The sequence below is a fragment of the Panthera pardus genome, unplaced genomic scaffold (assembly GCF_024362965.1).
Source record: "Panthera pardus isolate Hobbes unplaced genomic scaffold, ASM2436296v1 HiC_scaffold_2, whole genome shotgun sequence".
NCBI lineage: Eukaryota > Metazoa > Chordata > Mammalia > Carnivora > Felidae > Panthera > Panthera pardus.
The window spans coordinates 133,321,707-133,339,816 of NW_026526765.1; the positions used below are offsets into that span (position 1 = coordinate 133,321,707).

The 18,110-nt window shown below is 38.8% G+C and overlaps 1 protein-coding gene across 1 annotated transcript in view; it reads right to left on the reverse strand.

The window, feature by feature from the left end:
- Nucleotides 1–16,964: 16,964 nt before the first annotated feature.
- CCDC192 (coiled-coil domain containing 192) overlaps nt 16,965–18,110 on the reverse strand; it is a 211,634-nt gene continuing 210,488 nt past the window's right edge. Inside the window, exon 7 of the mRNA XM_019422117.2 lies at nt 16,965–17,292. Within this exon, the coding sequence (XP_019277662.2) occupies nt 17,006–17,292 (287 nt within the window). The 3' untranslated portion in view covers nt 16,965–17,005. The remainder of the gene's footprint in view (nt 17,293–18,110) is intronic.

Below are 18,110 nucleotides of genomic sequence, written 5' to 3' on the forward strand. Positions count from 1 at the left end.
AAGCATAAGGCAAAAGGACTGGAAAAGATCAAAAAAGAACAATAGGGGCCTGGTGAGCAATCCTTGGCAGGATGCCCAGAGCAGCTTCAGGAGAGGGACAGAGCTCAGAAAGAGCATTTCCTGCTCTGGGTTAAAAAAATAAACCCAACCATCCTCTAAGAGGTGGTCTATTCATCCTGGGCAGCATTAGGTCATGAATTTGAAAATTGCAGGTAGTAATAAAAACAGCAGTCGGTGTAACACCTCTGTGAATGGCTTTCTCCCTGTATCACCCTCTGCACACCTGGGTTATTTTAATATTACCTTGTGTGTGAGCAGTTTCCCAGAAAGTTTCAGTCTTGGTGACAGCCTGAACTGCCTGTTGCTTTCTGTAAAACCTCTCCTATGTTTCTTATCTTTTATTTTTCTCAGCCTACCCTTATCTTTGATAGAAAAGAAAGGGTAATCACTGCAAAGGCTAGGGAGCAGCAATTGTTTATGGCCATGATTATTGCTGGATTTAGCAAAATCGTAAGTCTGCTTTTGTCACAGAACCCAAAAATGACTTCATGTTTTCCCTGCTCTTTAAAGTTCATCAGTCTCTCTCATCAGCAGTACTTTGAAGTTTACAAAAACGTTTCACCCTGTCAGTCTCAATGGCTTTCCTTCAGGAAGCTGGTAGGACTGGCTTTCTCTTTCCAGTTTGTCAGACCAAGAAAGAAAACTTGGACTTGGGGGGAGGATTTGCCTTCGACCTCCAAGTTTGTTACTATGAACCATTTTCCACGTAAAATTCCCCTGATGCTTATACAAACCTGTATAAGACCACAGTCCTTTGAACTCTGAGCAGGTGTATGGTTTTACAGCGCAATATTTTAAGATAGAATTTGTTTTAATCTCCCAGTTAAGCCTCTTTATGCAAACAGAACTGCCAAGAGAACAAATACAATTCACTTACAAGTTGTTTGTCTAGTTAACAGTAAGTACGCAAATCAGTTTCCTGTTCAGACAAAGGATTTTCTTGTGTTTGAAATCTTTGACCAAGGGGACATTGGCTTGGATTTTTATAGGGAATTCACAATGTTAATGATCTATAGTACTCTGTGCACCGGGATGTGAGGTGACTTAGCAAGCAGCTGGTTAGCACCAAACAAATATGTTGCTGGAACTTCTGAAAAGGACCTTTGTGTGTGTGGTGCAAAGACATCACAAAGGGTCTACATGGAAATAGAGGTTCAGTGCACAGTGAAAGATGTCAGGAAGTTGGAGGACAGCACAGAGGAAAGGAAAAGGAAAGTCTTATTGTCAAGATAAAATTAAGACAAGGGTTTGCAAATGGCCCATTTCCCTCAGGTTTTGTGTTCAAGATTTTCCTCTTTTCTTTTCTTTTTTTTTTTTCCACATGTGTTTCTTCCTTTCTCTTCAAGAAGCATGAAAACATTCACATTCATAGGTATTTCAAAGAGTCTCTTCTGTCTTGAGGTTCCTGGCAGGGTTAGATTATTCTTGAAAGACAAACTGTATACAGCATTCACAGCTGAAGACCTGCCTGCTTTCAGAGGGATGGTGTCTTGGGAGCGCTGCTGAGTTATACCCTTGATACAATACAGTGCTACTTTATTGGTGTGATCCTCACCCACCAATGCATTAATTGATGTACTTTGTCCTTTTTGCTAGGTTCTTTAAATCTCTTCACTTGTTGACTCAAACATATTCCCCTTCAGCCTAGATAAGTTAGAAATAAGGTGCCTATTGCCTTGGGAAAAGGAAGATATATAGAACCTGAAAAACAAAGGTAACATATTCTTATTTCTTATATTCGAAACTGCTGGTTTTGATGGAAAATGAAAACATTTACAAGCATCCATGTAGAACCAGTTTCTCTTGAGACCAACTCTAGGTGGATACAGACATGAAGGAACCACTTATAAATGTGCAGTTTGGAAAATAGAGACTTAAAACCAGGATTCAGACCAGGAAACAGAAATTGTCAGGGCAGTGACACTTTCCCCCAACCATGCCATTTTCATGTGACAGCTGGCAGGTATCGGTGAAAACTGGCAGCATAGCAGATCTAGGCAGGAGCGGGGGCATGGTGGGGACAGTTTCCTCAGTTTTAGGTGCACTTGAAGTTGTGGATGAAGATACTCAAAGTACCCCAAATCTCCAGAGGAGATCACTGTTGTAAGCTGAGGGGAACCCTTAGGTTCTGTAGGTCTAATGGCAGGAATGAGAGGTCATTTCACTACCAGAAGATTGAGGCCACAGTTAGCAGAGAGATGCCAGGTTGCTATGTGGGAGCCAGATCAACATTTGCAGCCCCTCTAAGCCCCATGGAAATAAGATAGGGTGAGCAGGAAGCCAGGCCGGATGGGCCTGACACAGAAGTAGAAGCCTATTGCCTCCTGCTGCTTACATCCTCTCAGGGCTCATTAGCATCTGCCCCAGGAGGAGGATAAAGAAGAAACCATCCAGAGCAGACTGAGGTTTTTTCCTGTTAAATTTTTTATCTGAGATAATTGAAGATTCACATGCGATTATAAAAAATAATACAGAGAGATCTTGTATATCTACTACGCAATCTCTCCAGTGGTAACAGCTTGCAAAGCTAGTATAATGTCACAACCAGGATATTGACATTGGTACAGCAAAGGTGCAGAACATTTCCGTCACCATAAGGATTTTCATGTTGCCCTTTTGTAACTATCCCGACTTTCCTGTCCCATCCTTAACATCTGGCAACTGCTAATCTGTTCTTCGTTTCTATGATTTTGCTATTTTGAGGAAGCCTGTATTCCTCTGAGAATACACCTCTGAGAAGTCACCTTTGAGAATAATATTGCTGATATAAAATGCTAGGTTGGAAACTTGTTTCTTTCAACAGTTTGAACATTGCACTCTACTCTCTTCTTGCTTGTGTGGTTTCTGATGAGGAGCCCAGTGTAATTCTACTTGTTTCTTTGTAGGTAAGGTGTTTTTTTGTTTGTTTGTTTTTGTTTTTGTTGTTTTACTCTGGCTTCACTCAATGTTTTGTCTTTTTTTTTTTTTTTGCAGTTTGATATGATGTGTGTGTGTGTGTGTGTGTGTGCACGTGTGCATGCATGCACATGTGTATGTTTTACATTTATCTTGGTTGGCATACTCTGATCTTACTGCACTTGTGATATGGTGTCTCTTGTTAATTTTGGAAACTTCTTGCCCATTGTTAATTCAGTCATTTTCAAATGGTTCCAGTTCCTTTCCCATTACATATTTTAGAACAATCTTTTCTTTCTTTCTTTCTTTCTTTCTTTCTTTCTTTCTTTCTTTCTTTCTTTCTTTTTATGTTTATTTATTTATTTTGAGAGATATACTGCACATGCAAGCAGTGTAGGGGCAGAGAGAGAGGGGAAGATTGAGGGGGGGGTGGGGAGAATCCCAAACAGACTCCATGCTTCCAGCACGGCATCCAACACGGGGCTCGATCTCATGAACCATGGGATCATGACCTGGGTCAAAATCAAGAGCTCAATGCTTAACTGACTGAGACACTCAGAGGCCCCTAAAACAATCTTTGCTATATATCCAAAAAATCTTGCTAAGTTTTGATCAAAATTGCATTAAACCTGTATATCATTTTGGGGAGAGTTGTTGTCTTTACTATGTTGAATCTTCCAATCCATAAGCACAGTGTGTCTCTCCATTTATTTAGATCTTCTTTGATTTGTTTTATCAGCATTTTGGTTTTCGCATATAAGTGTTATACATGTTTTGTTAGATTTACATGTAGAAATTTAAAAAAAATTAAGTAAGTTTTTTCGATTTTTATCTTGTATCCTGAAACCTTGCTGAACCCAGTATTAGTCATGGGACTTTTCTACACATCTGCACTAAGGACAGTTTTATTTATTTCTTTCTAGTCTATAGGTCTTATATTTCCTTTCCTTGCCTTATTATACTGGCTATAACTTCCAGCACTATGTTGAATAATAGTGGTGAGACTGGACAGTCTTGTCTTGTTCCCAATCTTAGGGGAAAAATGTCCAGTTTCTCATGACTAAGTATAAAGTTATCTATAAGTTTTTTTTGTAGATGCTCTTAATCAAGAGAATAAATTCTTCATAAGAGAACAAGTTGAAAAAGTTACCCTCTATCGCTATATCTCTGAGAGTTTTTAATCGTGAATGGGTATTAAGTTTTACCAAATGTTTTTTCTACATTGGTTAATATGGTTGTGTAGTTTTCTCTTTGGCTTATTAATATGGTGGATTATACTGATGGAGTTTTCATTACTGTATCAGTTTTGAATCCTTGGAATAAATCTCACTAGGTCATGGCATAATTATTATTCATTATTGCTAAATACTACATTGCCAATATTTTGTAAGAGTTTTTGAGTCATTATTTATAAAGGCTATTGGTCATAGTTTTCTTTGTCTGGTTTTGACGTTTTCATATAAGTATGAACTTTATAAAATGAATTGGAAAGTGTTCCACCTTGTGATCATTAATTTCCTATGTCAATGTGGCTAGTCCACAGCACTCTGGTATTTGGTCAAATATTATCTGAGAAGTTTCAGTGGAAGTGTTTTAAAACTGAGATTAACATTAGGGTGCCTGGGTGGCTCAGTCAGTTGAGTGTCCAACTTCAGCTCAGGTCATGATCTTGTGGTTTGTGAGTTCGAGCCCTGCGTCGGGCTCTGTGCTGACAGTTCAGAGTCTGGAGCCTGCTTCAGATTCTGTGTCTCCCTCTCTCTTTGCCCCTCTCTGCTTGTTCTTTCACTCTTTGGAAAATAAATAAACATTTAAAAAACTGAGATTAACATTTAAATCTATAGACTTTGAGAAAGCAGATTATTCTCCATAATATGGGTGGTGGGCCTCATTCAAACAGTTAAAGGCCTCAATGAAAGAATATTGACCTTCTTTAAAGGATGTGGAGTTTTGCTAGTAGACTGCCTTTGAACTTTAATTGCAACATTAACTCTTCCTGGGTCTCCTGATTGCCAGCCTACACTGCAGATTTTGGACTTGCCATCCTCTTTAGTCACATAATTGATTTCCTTAGAATAAATCCCTCCATCTACACACACACACACACACACACACACACACACACACACACACACACACCCTGTGAGTTCTATTTCTCTGGAGAACTCTGATATATTCCTGTATTCTGGAAGAGATTGCATAAATTGGTATTGATACTTCTTTAAACATTTGATAGAATTTGCTGGTGAACACTTTGGCACTCCTCTGTTTTCTTTCTCTTGCTTTCCTTTGGGTTATTTGAACATTTTTTAGAATTCCATTTTGATTCATCTGTAGGAATTTGAGTATACCTCTTTGCATACTTTTTTAGTGGTCACCCTACATATTACATTATGTATATAACTTAACAAATTCTTTTGTTTGAAGGTGGGAAAGTCTTGCACATTATCAAATGCATTTTAGATGATAGTTCTCTGAATCATGTGTGGATTATTTTCAAAGAGAGAAGTATGAGAGTGCCATTTCATTATTGAACCCATTGTGGGTTCAAAATTCTTTCAAAGAAATTTTATCCATTGTGATTCTCTAAAATTCTTTCGAAGAAGTGAAACAGAATGAAGACTCTCATACTTAAACTGGAAGGAAAGTTGTTTATTTTATAAAGCTTCCATAATACTTTTTTCATTTCAGTAAAACTGAGGTCACCAGGAAGAATGAAAAAGCATCTGTGATGACCTAATATATATAAGACATGTTTTTTCTCAAGTTGTCTCACTTTATGGAAAATTCTAATTAACTTTACTCTGGGGAAAAATTCGACCAAATTCATCTTACAGCAAACCTCACTATTACTAGCGTTGGCTGCGAGTGATATAAAACATGAAGTTTTCTCTTTCCCTATATGTGGGGAAGGGCTAAGAAGTTCAGATTGGCAGTTGCCTGTCCAGTCTTTAGCTATCATACTTAATTATGCATATTCAAGACACATCTGAAAGACCCATAACTTAATCAAACATATAGATGGCAAACTATGGTAGTGCCATTGGCTCGGAATTGGGGGGACTTGTATCTCAATTTGTCCTTTAGTAACCTAGAATTTCTCATTTCATCTAAGGACTTATTACTCCTACAGAATGTTCATTAAAGCAATAGAAAGTTTGTGGGGACTTAAAACTCTTACAGATTTGCCACACATTTTCTTGGGGGAAAAATAACACAAATACTCCAACCTGTTAGCGGTTAACACTAGTACAAAAGAGAACAGGATTTTGGGGGAGGGGGTTCATCCTCTGAAAGGGCTTTCCATCCTTGGTTTGTAATTCAAGTATTTTTTTTCCAATTTTCATTACTAAAGAAAAGAAATTTCAATATAGACACAGGCTTACTTTTTAAATCTAATTCTGTTTTCTTAGTATGTGTTGAGTTCTCCAATTCTTACTAAAAAAGTTAACAGATGGGAATTTGTTTCCTGAAGTTATACATCACTCCAGAGGCCTATTCAATTTCAATATTTGATTAGGTCCCAAGGATCTGTCAATATTCTCTGATGCTTGAAATGGCCCCCACCATTACAGATACCCCCTTCTCTGAGCCTGAGCTCCTGATTCTGACATTTTAGAAGATAACTGCTGTGTTCCAAAATTGTAAAGTGAATAATAAGATGGAAAAAAATTTTTTTTCTTTCTTAGGATATCCGTTTGTTACAGTTCTTAGCAAAAAGCAATCTAGAAAAACAACTGCATGGAATGGGTCTAAGTTTCTATGGTAAAATAGTAGGATTGATTATCCTCCCAGAGGATAATCAGATTAATTTAAATTCTTGGCATCTTTGTGAGGTTGGAGGTAAAGTGAACAAAGGGAACCACATCCCTTCTCCATCTGGAGACTTTCCTGTAAGCTTCTGAATCTGTAATCTAGTTCAGATTGCACATGGCCTGCCTCTCTGAAGGTCGTTCACTCCTGCAAAGGAGCATTCATCTACTCAAGTCCATGGAGGGTTTAAAAAAATACCTCTCACCAATTTCAAATGTATTTAGAAAAGGAACTGTGGCATAGGAAACCCGCCCCTCTCCTGATTTCTTTTTACCAGCCATTTCTTGAACTTATTATTTAACAAACTTAACAGGTACAGCAAATGCCTCTGAAGCAGTAATAAACTCTGTATTTTTCTGTATATAAATTTGGGGTAAATCTACACACCTGATATGACTGATAGAGCATACAACAAGGGCAAGTTCATAAAAAGTATGCAGTAAGTGTCTGTTGAGGAAGGGAAAATATACTTTGGATATTAATCTATTAAAAAATGGGAAATTTTGGGGCGCCTGGGTGGCTCAGTGGGTTAAGCGGCCGACTTCGGCTCAGGTCATGATCTCACGGTCAGTGAGTTCGAGCCCCGCGTCGGGCTCTGTGCTGACAGCTCAGAGCCTGGAGCCTGTTTCAGATTCTGTGTCTCCCTCTCTCTGACCCTTCCCTGTTCATACTCTGTCTCTCTCTGTCTCAAAAATAAATAAACGTTAAAAAAAAATTTTTTTTTTAAATTTAAAAAAATAAAAAATGGGAAATTTTACCAAAAATGAAATGTGGGGAGAAGATTTTGACAGAGCAGTGGTATTGCTCTGTATCGTCTTCGAAATGGGAGAGGATGGTATGGCAGAGAAAGAGACTTTGTTTTACTATAAAAAACCCCATCTAAATTAGCAGCTGCATTTCTAGTGTTAGAATTTTAGTTCATCTTCGGAGAATCCTTCCTGGATATTAGAAAAATCACAAAAAGGCCCTTTTTAAAAAAAAATTTTTTTTAACGTTTATTTATTTTTGAGACAGAGAGCATGAACAGGGGAGGGTCAGAGAAAGAGGGAGACACAGAATCTGAAACAGGCTCCAGGCTCTGAGCTGTCAGCACAGAGCCCGATGCGGGGCTCGAACACACAGACTGTGAGATCATGACCTGAGCCGAAGTCGGACGCTCAACCGACTGAGCCACCCAGGCGCCCCCCAAAAAGGCCCTTTAATTATAGGAATGTAAAGCCAATACCCAGTCTTCTGTTTTGAGGATCAATTCACTGTATCTATGACTATAGATGTGCAGGCTAAGATATGTAGCATTTTATGAAGTAGTGTATATATTTTTTTAGATTTTTAATGTTTACTTATTTTTGAGAGAGAAACAGAGTGTGAAAAGGCAACGGGCAGAAAGAGAGGGAGGCACAGAATCGTAAGCAGGCTCCAGGCTCTGAGCTGTCAGCATAGAACCTGATGCAGGGCTTGAACCCATGAGCCGTGAGATCATGACCTAAACTGAAGTCTGACGCTTAACCGACTGAGCCACTTAGGTGCCCCTGTAAAGTAGTGTACATTGAGAACATTTCCTCCTCAGGTATAGAAAGTTATAAGCCTGTCGGTATCCCACAGAGAGCGTTATTTAAGCTTGAATAACTCAGGTTCTAGGACATACGATTGGAGTCCTTGGAGTCAGACCACACCTTGTAGGTGGATGGAGTTATGTCCAGAAGAAGAATATTGTCACCATTAATCATCCTGGGATTCCAAATGAACAGCTTTGGGTTGGGTGAACTGGTGACCTGCTCCTCTCCCTGAGGAAGGAACAGAATGTCTGTAGTAAAATGCCAACAGTGGTAGCAAAGCTGATGTCCACCACTTGGAAAGAACATAGCAAGAACTTGAACTAACTGTGTGGTATTTTGCACCATGTTTTGGTTATTCCCAATCATTTAATGAAGTTTTGTTAAATACCCCAGCCTAATATATTTGTTTGTGTTTTGGAGAGTTGAGGAAGGTGCTTCTCTTTGCGGCCTGAGCTCAACCCGGTACCAGTGGAGGCCTGGGGGCAGGAGGCAGGCAGTCATAACATGGCAGAGGGTGACAGCCGTTCTCTGAAGCAACAGAGGTTCAGGGTGAGGATGACAGACTGAGGTGCTGAGAATGGTGGAATCTTCATAAATTGTTAGGGGAGCAGAGCTCAATGGAATGTTGAATCCAGCAGGAATTTTTAGATAGATATATGGAGGCTTTGTGATTTGAATTTTTAATGGGGACTTTTAATAGTATGGCTCATGTGAATCTCAGTCTGCAAACTCATGTCTGGACTAGTTCCTTTTCTTCCTTTTCTATAAATTATTGGAATGTTGACTCTAAGTCCTTAACCCACTAGGGAGGCAGGAAGTTTAACCTCAGTCATTTTACTATTTTTTTAATGTTTATTTATTTTTGAGACCAAGAGTGGGGAAGGGGCAGAGAGAGAGGCAGATACAGAATCTGAAGCAGCCTCCAGGCTCTAAACTGTGAACACAGAGCCTGTGGTTGAACTCACGAACCACGAGATCATGACCTGAGCCAAAGTCAGATGCTTAACCGACTGAGCCACCCAGGTGCCCCCCAACCTCAGTCATTTTGAATCTTCCATTTCCCTGGCCCTATGCCAGGATTCTTGGTTCTGAGATCATTCTCTGTCACCTGATGATATGAGTTCCCTGTCTTCCCAGTCAGCTTGGTCTCCTCAGGTCTACTGCTTGGTCATATCCAAGGCACACACTGGTATGGGCACTTAGCAGGGCCTAGCATCCTGGGCCTTCAGAACCCAACCTCCTTGGTCCTTCTGAGATTCTGTTACTTCCCTAAAGCAATGTCCCAGAGCAGGGTCAGGCTCCTGCTGCTGCTGAGACACACATAACTCTCTTGTTCTCCTTTCAGCAGTGACAAGAACTGCCTTCCCTGTCTCCCAACTTCCTGTCAGAGGCAAATTTTCATTCTTTCTTCAGTGGGCTTAGTCTTTGGTAAGAAAAATCTAGAAAGGAAGTATCTCAAGGTCAGCTTCTCCTTATACTCTGTTCCTTTTACACAGAGCTTCTGGGTCCTAGGCAAGTTCACACAGAGCAAGCTACCTTTCTATTGTGGGAATAAAATAGATCCATACTTGGAGAAAAATGTATTAATAATCTGAAAAGGCTTTCTGCTACAGGACAAGAAAAGACATATAAGCCTATATTTTTAGCCATAGTCTAGTGAGATTTGAGGACTCCTGGGTGCATACACACACACACACACAGACACACACACACACAGACACACACACACACACACACACACATATACATATACATACACACATATATATACACTGTATGTGTGTATGTGTGTGTGTGTGTATACGCATTTTTTATGAAGCTAAGTTGAGAATGAATCTGTGTAAAAGCATTAGTACTCTGATCACAAAGAATACTCCAACTGGAGTGAGAAAATCAGACTCAAGCCTCGTTCTGAAACTTACTAGCTATATGACTTGGAGTATTTATTTAAATTTACTTTATTTTTATTATAAAGTCTCAGATATTTAGGCTTGCTGGCCATAGGTCTCTATCATAACTACTCAACTTTGCCACTATAGCAGAAAAATAACCAAAACAATATCTAAATGAATGAACATGACTGTTTTCTAGTAAAATTTATGGACAGCAAAAATTGAATATCATAGAATTTTTGTTCCACAAATCTTACTCTTTGATTTTTTGTTGTTGTTCAATCATTGAAAAATACAAAAACTATTCTGAACTCACTGGCCCTGCTAACAAAGGTGGGAAACTATATTAGGCATGCTGACTTCTGTTGTGGACTCTAAGATTGTAATTCTAAAGTCTAGAGTTCTGTTTCCCACTTGTAAATGAGAAACCCATAACTCACAGGGTTGTCAGGATAAACAGAAGCATAATTTTTTACTTTGATTTATAAATTTAAGGCATAATTGCTAAATATGTTAAATGTGCTGAGGAGACCTAAAGCCTACCTTTTTGTCGAAGTAGGAGACAAAAGCAGGTAGAGCTACAACGAATAATCTTTGCTCATGTCACTGAACTGATTTTCTTTGTAATCCATGCCAGTGAGTTGAAGGGTGAATTTTGTTGTTTTAAAGAGTAGGCTGTCTAGGGGCACCTGGGTGGCTCAGTTGGTTAAGTGTCCACCTCTTGATTTCGGCTCAGGTCATGATCTCACAGTTTGTGAGTTTGAGCCCTGCATTGGGCTCTACACTGACACCACTGAACCTGCTTAGGATTCTCTCTCTCTTCCTCTCTCTCTATGTCTGTCTGTCTGTCTCTCTCTCAAAATGAAATAAACTTTAAAGAAAAAAAGCAAGTAGACTGTCTATGTGTGGGATTCCTTCCTTTAGAAAATTTCAGTTCTGATAATCATTTACCTACTTACTTGTGTTGGTGGTGTGGACAAGATGACTTTTTACCATCAGTATTTCCTTTATCTACACAGCACACACATCAAAACAGAAAGATTCAGAAACTGTCTTGACCTCATGAGGAAAATGCAGTGGACTCTGGGTTAGTTACTTTCTTTAGGTCTTTGTTGTGTTGTCTCTGTTATGCAGAGGAGAACAAGCCTTAACACTGAATGTGGATATAAAATACTTTGAATGTATATATTAGATTATAAATCAAAAGATCAAGATGCTGTAATTTTTGGTGGCAACCACAAATTACAAAATTCACCTGGTATACACACTGTATTTTGGGTAGGAATTCTAAACCCATTTACTTATAGGCCAGGTAGGTAAGATAAAGATGTTAAGCAGCCTTAAGGTATGTGACAACTAGAAATGGTGAAGCCTAGTGGAATCTGTAGAAGGCAGCCTCATCTTCTTAAAAGCATTTACTTTAAAAGAAAGAAAGAGGGACACTTGGGTGGCTCAGTCAGTTAAGCATCTGACTCTTGATCTCAGCTCAGGTCTTGATGTCATGCCCTGCATTGGGCTCCATGTTGTGTGTGAAGCCTAATTAAAAAAAAAAAAATGGAAGGAAGGGAGGAAGGAAAGAAGGAAGGAAGAGAGAGAGAAAGAGAAAGAAAAAGAAAGAAAGGAAGAAAGAAAAAGAGAAACAAAGGAAGGAAGGAAGGGGGAGGGAGAGAGAGAAAGAAGGAAAGAAAATGAGCAAACAAAACTCAAAACCCTGTTCTGGCTAAACCCAGTAAGTAGGTCAGTTGAATACAGACAGCTTTTTGACTCTTTGTGTGGAATAAACCTGAGAAACAAGGTACCTGTAGAAAATTCTTTTTCCTATAAATGGAAATGAAGACTGGCCTGGGAAAGAGGTATAGATGGTGAATGTGTTTGTTTCTGTAACTACACAGAGATGGTGAGTGTTGGGAAAGTTCTACGGTCCTGGGGGCCACAGGTCTTTGTTTTGACATCACCTAGTTGTAAATTTGAGATTATTTAGCTACAACCTACCTCATGAAGATTAAATAAAATCATCCTTTTGAAAATACTTTAACTATAAATTGTAATGTAAATGTTAGGTATATTCCTATACACATAATGGATGGCTAGTAAATGCAGATCCCTAACAAGACAGTAGGGCTTCCACTGTTTGTGGTTTCTTTCATACCAATTTGATTTAAATAGCAGCTAGGTGTTAAGACATACCTTGTTATTATAAGATCAACACTTTTGTTAATAGCTTTTTTTCCTTTTCTTTCTTTTTTTTTAAGTTTATTTTGAGAGAGAGAGAGTGTGCACATGTGCACACTCATGGGTGAGTGAGCAAAGGAGGGGCAGAGAGAGAGAGAGAGAGAGGGAGGGAGAGAGGGAGGGAGGGAGAGAAAATCCCAAATAGGCTCCGGACTGTCAGTGCGGAGCCCCACCAGGGGCTGATCCCATGAGATCAAGAGTCTGACACTCAACTAACTCAACTACCCAGGCACCCCAGATTGTTTTCTTTTAACAAGAACTCACTGTTACCATTGTTTGGACCCCATGTGACAAAGAGTTAGTGCTAGGATAAGTCTTCCCTCTCCTATTCTATCATCCTTTGCCTATGCTAGCATCATACTGTGGAAAAGGTGATACCAGCTAATAAACTCTTGGTGAGACTTATTTGTGACATTTAGGAAAAGGGATTTAGGAGTTATTAGATAATATGTCATGTGATTTTCCCATCCAGGAATAAAGAATTGGGTGTTTTGGGATTTGAGTCCCAAAGGTCCTTCTTGGTTAAACAAAAAACAAATGAATATAAACCTTATAGGTGAAAATGATCAGACAATTAAATGTCGTTTTGCTGCAGGTTCATGTTCCTTCTTGGTTAAACAAAAAGCAAATGAATATAAACCTTATAGGTGAAAATGATCAGACAATTAAGTGTCATTTTGCTGCAGGTTCATGTTGGGAATGTATAGAGGATCTGACCCCAGATGTTCATTTTCTTTGGGAAGCTGGGAATAAGAACTGTTTTTGGTTTTGTTTTGTTTTACCATAAAAGTTCTCATTTCATTAGGTAAGGAAAATGTCATGGCCAGCCCTATCTTTGGCTGTGAACTTTATCCCAGTGTGCTAGTGCTTTTATTTTAAAAAGGTTATTTCCTACTTGAACTTGATTCTCCTCTGTTAAGCAAAACGGTCTCTTGTGTCTGGGAAATCTTACTAAAAGATGTTTTTGTCCTAGCAGGGGAAATTGTTCATAAAGATTTACTCTTTACAATTTCCTTTTCCCTTTTTTTTTCCCTCTAATTTTTTCAAATTTTAAGAGTCACACTTAGTCAATCTCAGGCGGTTGATTTACCAAGTCCTTTAAAAATAGTTTTCTTATATCTTTTGGGATAGTTTTGTCCCTGCATCCCTATACTTGATAATTGCCAATAAATATTAATTTGACTTAATCCTGCAACATTCATCAACACTTCTCTACTTGCTGCATTAAACCAAAAATTCTTTGCTTCAGTGTAATGTAGAAGAAAATGATTGCATTTGGGGATAAGCAGGGAAGAGTGTAGGAGACAATGAAAACTTGATTCAATTCATTCTTTGCCAGAAATACATTTAGGCAGAAAGCATCATCATTTCTTTGCTTTTGCTGAACTTCATTGAATCCAAGGGTCCCGCCTTCACATTTCTGGGCTGGTTTCTCCAATGGCTTGCCCTCTTGATAGTCCTTAACAAGTCCTTTGCTGTAACTGCAGCTGGCCATGAAAGTATTTGGGAGCACACCCACATAATAATGACACTAAATTATGAAAGCCAACATTTATTTAAATTAGACATGCCACACATTCAGTTGTACTTTCTCTCTGAGAAAAGTTAATGACTGGTGGAAAAAAGAACTAAAACTATGCATACATTTCCATGAATGTCTTTAGAATGTTAGGGAATGGCTTGAGTTACTTGTTAAATGTTTTAATTTTTTTGAAATCTAGAAAATTACTTTTTCAAGCAGGTATGTTACCTGATGATTCACCGCATTTCCATTAAGGAATAAGGTCCTCAGCATGCTACTTGTCTCATGATATTTACACCAGATATTTGAAAGATTATCAGGCTATTTCAGCAACTTAGCATGTTTGTAAGCAAATAGACTTTGCTCCAGTGTAGGGGTATAATCTGATATTTAGTTCATCTGAACCAGGGGTTGGCTATTTGGAGGAATGGCAGAAAATGGAAATGAACTCTGAGGGCATACACTGGTGTAAATATCCAGCTAAGAGTATGAATTTTTTACTTAGGAATGCCTCAGAGGCCAGCAATACCCCATCTTAAACACCCCTTCCCCCAGCCATCCCCATACCACCCCATAAAATTTGGATATTTAAAGAATCCTTGTTACTAAGATGTCACTAGTAGAAATTAGTCTTTTAATCTTTGGGTGGAATCTTCTCCCCACTTCGGATTTGGAGATCCCCTGGATCTGAATCTAGGTAACCCAGATCAGCTTCTTGAAAGGATGGTTTTGCCAGGGAATGGGAGCCTTGATGCTTTCTTCTTCATTGACTTGTCTTAGATATTTAGAGGGGACAGACTCAATTAATTATTAACAGCAGTTCCAGTTCCATCTATTATTTTACCTCCACTATCAGTCTGCTTTCATACTGATGGCTAGCCAGGGCATTAGCCATGGGAAATTGACCTAGACGTTAATATCTGCCTATCTGGGATGTGATGGGATTTTCTTTTCTCTCTTTCCATATTTTCCTTCTATGTTACACCCCCACCCCACCCCCCATATCCCTTGGGATTAAGACAATCTCTGGTAAAATAAAGGGATGGAAACTTGATTATGATAACAGATCAAAATTATGGAATTAGTGGTTTGCCTTCGAGATAGTCCACTCTTTAGAAACTGAAAGGTTTAAAGCTTTCTTACAGAAATACACAGTGAGGACTTGCCAACTGTCAGCCATGTTGTAAAAAACAATGGGCAAAACCTCAAGGCTGGAAAAGAGAGACCTAGTCAGGGCCAGATACATAGATCAAAGAGATCTTGGGGTGGAGGAGATGAAAAGGAGAAGGGAGAAGAGAAAAGGGATTTCTGAAATGAATTTGGTAAGGGCTGAAGAACACTCCCTGGAAAAGGTTCTTTTGGGACCATGGAAAAGTGCCTTGAGTCACTTTTTGGGGGAGGTGTGTATTCATGATCTGGGAGTTGTAAATTGCTTTTATTTCTGATCATGGAGTGCACCTGTACATACTTGCTGACCTTGCATGTGAAACTCTGAGATTATATACAAATATAGGAAGATTCTAGCTTTGTATGAATCTATGGGGTTTTTTTTTTTGTTTTTTTTTTTGTTTTTTTTTTTTGTTTTTTTTGCAGTGAACATCTAGAGTCAATATCATAAAGCTCTTAGGAGCCCAAACTCAATTACTTCCTTTTTCTTTTTTTGAAGTCACATTTGGAATCTTTGTTTTGTTGATAGTCAGATCCATAATTAGATTATGGGCTGGTTGCATTTGGTAAGAGACTCCTCCCACTGGTTTGCAAGGAAAAATCTCCTTCCGGGATTACCAAAGACTGGAAATATGAGTTTTTAGTGATTACTCATGTTCAATAAATTTGAGGACTTTTACTAAAGCAGTGATAATCAGGTTTACTCTGTGTTCGCCCACATTCCCTCTTCCATTTCATAACTCCCTTACATTTGAGGAGACTCTTGTGTGTCTATAAACTCTTGGATGATAAAGATGGTGATTCTCATATTTGCTATGATATTTCTAACATCTGTTGTTGTCTCTTGTAGATAGAAGGGTTTCAGGGAGTATTTGTTGAACTGGTTGAATTAAATCAAGAAATAGTGATATAGTCAGATTCATGGGAGAGCTGGAGCTATTTGTCTGAATCATACAGTTCCAGAACAGTAAGAATTAAGTACCAAAGTCTTCCCCAGAGTTAGTGCCTAGCTGCTCCTTTTGTGTGGGAAAGTTTATTTGAGGGGGCTGCATAAAAGAGGAATATGATTTGATTTCTTGTAGCCCGTTAATTATAGGGTAGCTTTCCTTTGCCCATCCTCTATTTTTCCTGACATGATTTTGTACTGTCCACACCTTTGTTATGATGATCACAGAGGAGTATATTTTGCTTTGGTCTTAGTTTTGATCCAACAGGAAAAATCAGTCTTGTCTCTTTTCCCAAGGAGTTGTCCCAGGACAATTTTCCCAAAGGACCACAGTACTGATTCATCCATTCTTTATTTATTTTTATTGCTTTGATTTTATGGCATTTCTACTCTTGCTAAATGTTAATAAATTACATGCCATGAAGAAATATATTCTAGAGGACATGAAAAAACAGACCTCATGGCTGTTTACTCTCTTGGCAATGATTCCACTCTTCATTACCCTAACATTCCCCAGTTTCCCAGTTGCAAGCTTGCCTTCCATGACAGTTTCTGTTCACGATGAGCCACTTACAGATACAGGATTGGTGGTACCTTGCAGTGTGACAAACCTCTGGTAAGAAAATGATACTATGTTCTTTAGCCATCTCTCTACTTGTGTGTTTTTCTCTCTCCCACAGTTATCTGGGATGTCTAAAAATGTAGTATTCCACAACTATGTGGGTTACCTGACTGCTAATGTCTGAAGGGGAAACATTCAGGCATTGGTTCTGAAAAGTTCCCTTTGTTTTCCAATAGGCACATTATAGGATACATTCAAACCCATCATCTTGAAGTTGAGTTCGACAATGATGAGACTAGCTGGGTTCTGGACTTCACACACGTGACCCTTAATAAACATTTATTATTTTCTTATTGGGAATCCTTACATATCCTCATGAGAGACCACAGGGGTGACATTATTGTTAAAGAAAATTGGGGCTTCTTGTAAACATTGTGGAGACTCGTCAACTTCTTGGAAAGGATGGGATCCCCGCTCAGCTTCCAGCTGCTGAATCTTCCTTTCCTTCTCCTCTAAAACTTCTTCCAGCTGGGTGATCTTTTCAGTCTGAAGGGAAACCTGCATTGACAACTCCATAATCAGGTTAATTTTTTGATCACCTTCTTCCACAGGCGGGAGACCGCCACAGGACTCTTCCCGAGGGTTGTCTTCTAAAGCAAACAAGAAAAAGAAAATCTGAGCAGTTTTAATTGGATTTCCCAGAACTCAAAGACAGGGAAGATGGAAAAGCTTTATTTCTCACGTTCTTAAAAGGGAACACAGATGTTGCGTCATCTGGTCAGATAGACCGAGAATGGAATCTGGGTCCGGTGAGGGAAAAGATTCTGGGTGCTCATGAAAAAAGAACTTGGAAACCTCTAGAGAGGGAGGAGAATCAGTCTTTGCCAACTCTTTTTTGTACACATTTAACTTTTAATTAACCATGGGAATGAAGCGTCCTTGAAAATCAAATCTGTAAACAACAGCATCCCAAGTTTCATGGTATCCTTTTGCCTAAGAATCTTTCACAAGAGTGACAATCAAGTAGAAATGGACTTTAAATTGAATTTTAACTCAAATAGGAAAAAAAAAGTTGTCCTTGCCCCTTCTGGGGGAAGTGATGAAAAAAGACATGTTACTTAACCCAAGTCAGCTTGAAAGTTGGCAGAGGTACAATTTGAGGGGATCTAGGAAAATTTTTAGCCTAATATCTTCCATAGAGATTCAGTCTCTCTCTCTCTCTTCTCTCTCTCTCTCTCTCTCTCTCTTTCTTTCTCTCTTTCTTTCTTTCTCTTTAGGTCTGAAGGGTTTATAGCATTTCTTTCATAAAATCTCAAATATCCCCTGTATATAAAAGTTTATGCTTTATAATTTCTGACCCTTCAGATAAGGATAAAAGCCTGAATAAGGAGAGAGAGAGGCTTCAACAAAGAGATAAAATATTAGTGGCTGATAGCAGGGAATCCTTACAAAAAAATTCTGGTAGACC